Raw genomic sequence first — 7,875 nt, 5'->3', positions numbered from 1 at the left:
ATATTCCAATAAAAGACATTATATTTCTGTAGAAGCTTCGTGAAAGGGCTATAATAAAAACCCTTAATAAGAAGAAAGTGCATACAACAATACCCGATAAGTTTAAAAAATAAAACTTTTAATAAAAAAAATAAGCCTTCTATATCATAAAACCATTTTCATTTGTCATATTTCTTGTTATATATTTTTCCTCGCTGGGGTGCAACAACCTCAATAAGTCTGGCTACCTCGATTTCTATTGATTTTGCGATTACCGAGTTTAAATACTATTATATATACTTGTACTCAAAAAATCCAAATACATACTCAACCATAAAAAGATGAAATGGGCAAAGGTAATAAAATTTGCTGACACTTGTTGAATGTAAGAACACGAAATGAAATGTTTGCTAGCGGAAAAGGTGCCCAAAATCCACTTGCCCAATATGCCACTTTTATATATCAAAGCACGTGTTGCGTATTAATTTACAATTATGATTGTTGTTGTACTTAAAAATGTGGCACATTAAAAAGTATTTTATTTCGACGCCGTTTTTTATACATTTCATGTTGGCAAAACTTATTCTAAGGTCCTTCACGTCAAAGGTTTTCAAACATAAGTACCCTCAAATGAAATCAAGGCTTGAGCCACTTTGAATTTTGCGTATTTTTCGCTTCCATAGACACAAGTCGCTCACATAAAGCCTTCACTTGCTTTTAAATGCATAAAAAGGAAAATGGAGGAAATGACCATTAATATTTTATGAGCGCATAAAAACGTTAGACGAAGTATCTCTTGATACTTACGGTCGAGTTGCTAAATTCCAGTGTGAGTGGATGTAGAATATATTGTTATCATTGCGAGTACCTATTAAATTTTGTAGCACTTTTAGTAATGTTTATGAATGTGTTGCTGTTGTAAAATCTTGTCTGGGTATCTACTGATTTTCTTCGGTCTGTAAATGTGGTGTGATTGGTGACTGGGTGCTCTGAAGCTAGGCATTTTATGATTTGTATGATTTTATGATTTAATATTTGAGACTTTACTTTATAAGGCGAAATTGAAGCAGTCAAATTGTTCGAATGCAATAAAATCGCGTAACGCAACAAAATTCCGTCACGCTGACACACGCAATCTTAGTGAAGATAAAAGGTTTTGAATATTTTAGTGATTATTTAATAATAATATTTTAAAGTGAAATTATTAGAAAGTTGCCAACTTTTTGGAACTTTTCTGTAAAAAAGGAATATATATAAAAAAAACGTTAACCTTAGCTGCACCGAAGCTATAATACACTCCTCATGTAAATATTTTAAAGCAAGGTTATAAAAATCATTCATCTTGTTTCTGGTCGTACAATTTGTATGGCAGCTGTATAGCTTAGCATATAAACCGATCTAAAAAAATTATTTGCAGACTGCACCGTTATCGTAGAAAATAACCCATGTCAAATTTTGTGAAGATATCTCGTCAAATGAAAATTTCTCGTCAATTAAAAAGGTTCTCCATGCAAACACTTTATTTTGACCGTTCAATTTGTATGGCAGTTGTATGCTTATGGTCCAATATCGACCGTTTCGACATATGAGTAGCTTCTTGATGAAAAAAAATATGGCTGTAAAATATCAGATCGACATCTCAAAAACTGAGTGAGTAATTCCCGTATATCCAGAGAGACAGAAAGACTTGGCTAAATCGACTTAGTTTGTCAATTTGATCATTTATATATATGTATGTGTTAGGGTCTCCGACTCTTCATTCTGGGTGTTACGAACTTTGTGACAAGTTTAATATACCTTGTTCAGGGTATAAAGAGAATACATTACAAACTGTAGAAGTTTAAGAACGTTCAAAATTGAGAGCATTTGTTGAAGAGGGAGGCCACCTGTTTAAGATGTTCAAGTAAAAAATATATAAGTAAAAAATATATATGAAGCAGAAGATTGGAAAACGAAGCATCCCGAACTGAAGAGAGAGGAAGTGTTTGAGTTCATAATATTTTTGAAAGCGGTTGACCATTTGTTTATAAAATTAAAATGAATAAAATGATATCAATTATTTTTATATTTTATTTAAGTGGACGAAATAATTTTATTTAATTTTATGTACTAGATAGTGCTGAGAAAGACCTCAACCTTTGTAGAAACACATCACGGTTCTAACCACATCTTTTACTTGGTGTAGGGTAATAGTAGTATCAGTGGCGTATTCAAAGGAGAAAAATGGGGGACATCGACCGCATTGGGAAAAATACTTGGCGCTACAACTTATCCAGTTATGTGAAACAAAATGGGGCAATGACACGATGCAGTTATTCAATTTGCCGCAAAATTGTCGTTGATCGTCAAAGCTCTGACAAAAATTAGTCACTGGAAAAATAGGGAAATAGCGGGAAAAGCAACGATTCTCATCGCAGCGTTTATAATTGGGATTTTTTGCCTATGTGATATTCTATCTCTAACACATTCACAACACATTCAGAAACAATCGAAGGTTCAGGCAAAGGCATCAAATATGATAGTTAAGCTGCTTGTAACGTTCCGAAATGATCAACAAGAAGCTGAGGAACATTTTTGATCCATTTATTCAGACACGACAAAAATGGCGGCAGAACTGAAAGTTTACGAAAACCCCCAAGAATCTGCAGCCGACAAACCAAACGCGAAAATTTCTGTGTGAGAACTTGTGAAGAATACTCAGTACTCTCAGAGTACATTTCTCTGTTGAATACAATCGGCGAAGATTTGAAGACGCGCTTTACTAGAAAAGTATTGGATGGATTTCAACTGTGTTTGCTGCTTCCAAAAAAGTATTTGCTTTGAAAATCAAGGAAATGGAAAATCTTATTGACTTTTTGATAGATAGATGCAAAAGCTGTTCACTGGCAGTGCCATTGGCGGCAGAGCAAAAGTCAAAAGAAAACAAGTTATCGACAACTGGATTCTTTCACAGATGTTCACGCGACGCCGTTTTTTCGAAAAAATTGAGTCATTTTTTCGATTTACTTTTCTTAGGCCCAAATCTTCTTTCAAAATGGTTTCCACTAATCTTTCCGATATTCCAACAATTCCAGTAAGATCTCTGACAGTTAATCGTCGATTCCCAAGCACCAATTTCTTTATTTTATTGACGTGTTGATCATGAGCTGATGTTAAATGCTGTGCTGGACGTGGTTTGTCGTCAACGCGTTATCGGCCCTCTTTGAATAATTTGTACCAATCAAAAATACCTGCATGCGACAAACAATTATCACCGAAGGCCTTTTCCAACATAGTGAACGTTTTAGCACCAGAAATTTGATTTCGCACACAAAAAATGGAATAATTTTGTTGAGTAATTTCACTCATCGTAAAAATCGTCGAATGCACTTTATGTTCTTTAGAAAGACAAGCGTTTACTAAGCGCTAATAATTATTTTGATGTGACATTAGGCACAGATGTCACTGACAGTGGTATGTAATATAAAATATCGGGTGATTTTTTAAGAGCTTGATAACTTTTTTTAAAAAACGCATAAAATTTGCAAAATCTCATCGGTTCTTTATTTTGAAACGTTAGATTGGTTCATGACATTTACTTTTTGAAGATAATTTCATTTAAATTGACCGCGGCTGCGTCTTAGGTGGTCCATTCGGAAAGTCCAATTTTGGCAACTTTTTCGAGCATTTCGGCCGGAATAGCCCGAATTTCTTCGGAAATGTTGTCTTCCAAAGCTGGAATAGTTGCTGGCTTATTTCTGTAGACTTTAGACTTGACGTAGCCCCATCAAAAATAGTCTAAAGGCGTTAAATCGCATGATCTTGGTGGCCAACTTACGTGGTCCATTTCTTGAGATGAATTGTTCTCCGGAATCATTGGAGTTTTTTTCAAAATGGCCATAGAATCGCGAGCTGTACGTGGCATGTAGCGCCATCTTGTTGAAACCACATGTCAACCAAGATGCTAACAAACCTTTTGTTGCCAAAAATGGAAGAACTGAACTTGGCTGACATGTGGTTTCAACAAGATGGCGCTACATGCCACACAGCTCGCGATTCTATGGCCATTTTGAGGGAAAACTTCGGAGAACAATTCATCTCAAGAAATGGACCCGTAAGTTGGCCACCAAGATCATGCGATTTAACGCCTTTAGACTATTTTGTGGGGCTACGTCAAGTCTAAAGTCTACAGAAATAAGCCAGCAACTATTCCAGTTTTGGAAGACAACATTTCCGAAGAAATTCGGGCTATTCCGGCCGAAATGCTCGAAAAAGTTGCCCAAAATTGACTTTCCGAATGGACCACCTAAGACGCAGCCGCGGTCAACATTTAAATGAAATTATCTTCAAAAAGTAAATGTCATGAACCAATCTAACGTTTCAAATAAAGAACCGATGAGATTTTGCAAATTTTATGCGTTTTTTTTTAAAAAAAGTTATCAAGCTCTTGACAATTTTGTCTCACACTTTTTGTGTGCAATCCGTTACTAAAGAGTCATTTACAGTTTACTAATTTAAATACAATTAAATCCGATTACTTGAAAACAAACTCGCTTTCTTTGTAATTAAAATTAGATGAAATTTCGCTGCGCGTATTTGCAACAAATCATTTAATTCATTAAATTTGCATATACTTGCCGGCGCTTGCCACCTTATTTCACTGTAGCTCGAAGTCAGTGCAGAAGTCGCGCACACACGCCCTTATGCCTCGCTGCGTCAATCGGCAGCCTGCAGTGCTTTGACAGCCGAATGTCAGACGCAGTAATTTCAATAATGCGCCAGTTGGCACGCACTGCAAGTTGCTGCCTCATGCCTGCATGCCTCAGCGGAAAGGCGGCGAAAAATTGAATATAGTGCCAGCACACGCGGCGCTGCTGGCACACATTTAATGCTATTAAATGCTAAAATATACATACAGCCAATTTACATACATGTATGTGAGCACCTTTAAGTGTGGAGCCTGTTTGCTTTTGACTAAATTTAATTTGGTTCAGTTGATTTATAATGTTACAAAAGCCCATCAAAGGGTCTACACACTTAAGATGATACAATTGTTACACAGTTTTCTTTATTAGCGTGGTGCTTTAGTTATTTTTACGTTCACCTAGATTTAGTTCGAATCCTGTCAGAGTCACACAGTTACAGATGACAATGAAGGATCGATTTATGATTGACCCAACGCGAAAAATTTATCTAGATCTATTTAGATCACTCTTAAGTTTTGTAACTAAACTATAAAGAAAATAATCAGAATATTTCTATGTGATAACCTTCCAAATACCTTCGCATTTCTTTTACTATGAAAGTTCCAGAACAGCTTTTTTTTTTAGTTACATACTATATCATTATTTATTGAGTCTGCTCGTTCTAAGATTGCAAATTAGTAATAAAATTCGTAAATCTATTTAAAAGTAGGTTCTAGTTGAGCCGACTTGGTGATACTTTTAGAAGGCGGTAGGTCTTTCTTCATAAAGGGTCTTGATTATGGATTATAGCAAAGCATTAGCTAAAGGAACTGTTAAAGCAATACCAAGATCTTTGTGAATATTTTCTTTACGAATATACATGGTGAAGCTGTTATAGCTCTAAGGATTTTTGATTGGAACGTTTGTATTAACAGATCCCTAATTTTTCTTCGAAGAATTTCATAGCCACATTCAAATTGTATTACCTTTTTTTTAAACGCTACCGTTCTCGTTATACGCGCAGCCATGAAAACTTACCAGGCTGCACACATGCTTTTGTCAGACCACTCTTGCTCCAACAAGATTGTAAATAGGATAGACCTGTATACTCGTATCATAGGAGTCATTAAAGTATGCGTCGGCTAACTCTATGACCTATTAGCTAGCCAAGGATGGTTTTTCTCAACATTACATTTACTGCACCGATGTGGTACCACAACAAAGTCTCCCAAATTTGCCACAACAATCATAAAGTTCGACGTCACAAATGTCCGCGTAAGCCTATGCTGCTTGGCGTAAAGTGAGATCCCAATATGATAGTTACAATAGATGGTTACATGATTTTTTAAATGCCTCGTAGTTTTATACCCGGGCCAAGGTGTATTAAGTTTGCCACGAAGTTTGTAATACCCATAAGGACATGTCGGAAACTTTATAAAGTATATTTATAAATTAGCAGCGTGACGAGCTGAGTTGAATGAGCCATATCTATTGTTGTAACGGTTGTCAAGTCCTCGTTAGGGTGGTAAGATTCCGATAAGTTGTCATCAAGGTCAGTTGAGGTGGTAGGCACAGGGGACGTGCTATGTCGACGAGGTCGGACCATAGGGAGAGGGGTAGGATTTCTAGGGTAAGCTGGGCATGCAAAAAGGTGGTTAGAGTCGTGCGGGGACCCGTTGCGTGCTCGAAATATATTTGGTAAGTCAGGATAGACTCTGAATAAGTAATAGTTTATCCTGCTACAGTATCCAGAACAAAGTTGCGCAATGGTCACTCTAGATTCTCGCGGCAACTCGGACTCGTCGTTTGCAATGGGTAGTGGTTTGACACCAAGTACTCCATTCACTTAGTAGAGTGGTTATACTATGAATGGCGATCAGCGCTTGTCTGAAGTTTGTTGCGACCGAAGTTTGGACTGCGTACTGTTTTATGTCGACGTAGTTAAGAAAATAATTGTTCACCTATGACTAAATCTCTCGAAAAACTGGTTTGGTTTAACACTCAGAATTTGTCGCATAGTGTAATTAACTCGGAACCTTCTCAGTAAGTAATAGTTCATACACACATACATCAACAATAAAGTCTTGCATTATTAAAATTGTAATTTGAAATTTTTATGCTGAATATAGCACTGATTACATAGCAAGCGTATACCCATCTAAAGTCCTAATTATTTCCTTTCACAGGCATCAAAACTCTGCAAGTGCACATGCTGCATGCCGTATGGTAATAAATCTTAAATCATCACTCACCCAACAAGTGTGTGCGAAAGTGTATAACATCGCGCAGCGTCACTTCCTCATTCCGGTAGAGGATCTGAAAGACGCGCGATGCGCCACAACCGTTAATTATGCATGCAGATCCCGACAATAGGCTGCCGCCGTTCTGCAACATGCTTGGCAATGCATCCTGTTGCTGTTCACGCGGCTCTTGCAACACGTCGCCATCGCTGCTGCCGCCGCCGCCGCCATCACCGCCACTGCTATCGCCACCATTGCAACCATTTGTGGTTGCTGGCGCCTGTGTGTGTATTTCCGCCGTGTGTGCATTGTTCTGCGGTGTGTCTGCTATGCTGGTCTCCACCTGCACGGGGAGCCGTGGAGAAACACGTAGACCGCAGCGCACCTGATAGAGTCTGCGGAAGAGTCGTAAATTAATACAAAACATATAAGTAAACAGGAATTTATATGCGAAATTTATATATATAAAATATATATGGGTGGAAGCAAGTTTTTCAAAATGAGATTTCTCTTTGGTGTGTGTGTGTGTGTGTACATGTGTGTGGCAAGCAGCTACCAGTGGATAAGAATGAATTAACCGCAGCATACATTAATTTCTGCGCCATTCTATCTGCCATCAGCAACGGCGCGCTTAAATCGTCGCGTATTTGTCAATTGGCTGTTCAACGCCCTCAGCGCTCGCATGAGTTACGATTATTTTTGGCCTTTTAACGGCGGAAAACATGCTTTCGTTTTTAATCTCATCAACGCAATGTTGTCGCTGCGCGTCAGATGTGCAAATCCCACATAAGCACTCGCCGTTGATCCCGACAAATAGACTGCCAGTCGGTCTGAGTCGGCGAAAAGTCAGACGAAACGACAGCGCTGCTGATAAGTAGACAGATGGACGATGGTACATGGCGTATGAGCAACATACAAATATACCTATTTCAAACTGAGTAGATATATGTGTGTGTGTGCACATGTATGTATGTAATCACTCTACTGTTGTG

General features: G+C 37.8%; 1 protein-coding gene across 1 annotated transcript in view; it reads right to left on the bottom strand.

Annotated features, from left to right (window-relative positions):
• Positions 1–6,887: 6,887 nt before the first annotated feature.
• LOC120777106 (protein FAM135B-like) overlaps positions 6,888–7,875 on the bottom strand; it is a 45,167-nt gene continuing 44,179 nt past the window's right edge. The window contains exon 3 of the mRNA XM_040108242.1: positions 6,888–7,278. Coding sequence (XP_039964176.1) covers positions 6,888–7,278 — 391 coding nt within the window. The remainder of the gene's footprint in view (positions 7,279–7,875) is intronic.

Source organism: Bactrocera tryoni, chromosome 5, assembly GCF_016617805.1.
Source record: "Bactrocera tryoni isolate S06 chromosome 5, CSIRO_BtryS06_freeze2, whole genome shotgun sequence".
Lineage (NCBI taxonomy): Eukaryota > Metazoa > Arthropoda > Insecta > Diptera > Tephritidae > Bactrocera > Bactrocera tryoni.
Note: the sequence above shows the minus strand (reverse complement) of the source record. Positions and strands in the feature narration are given on the sequence as shown.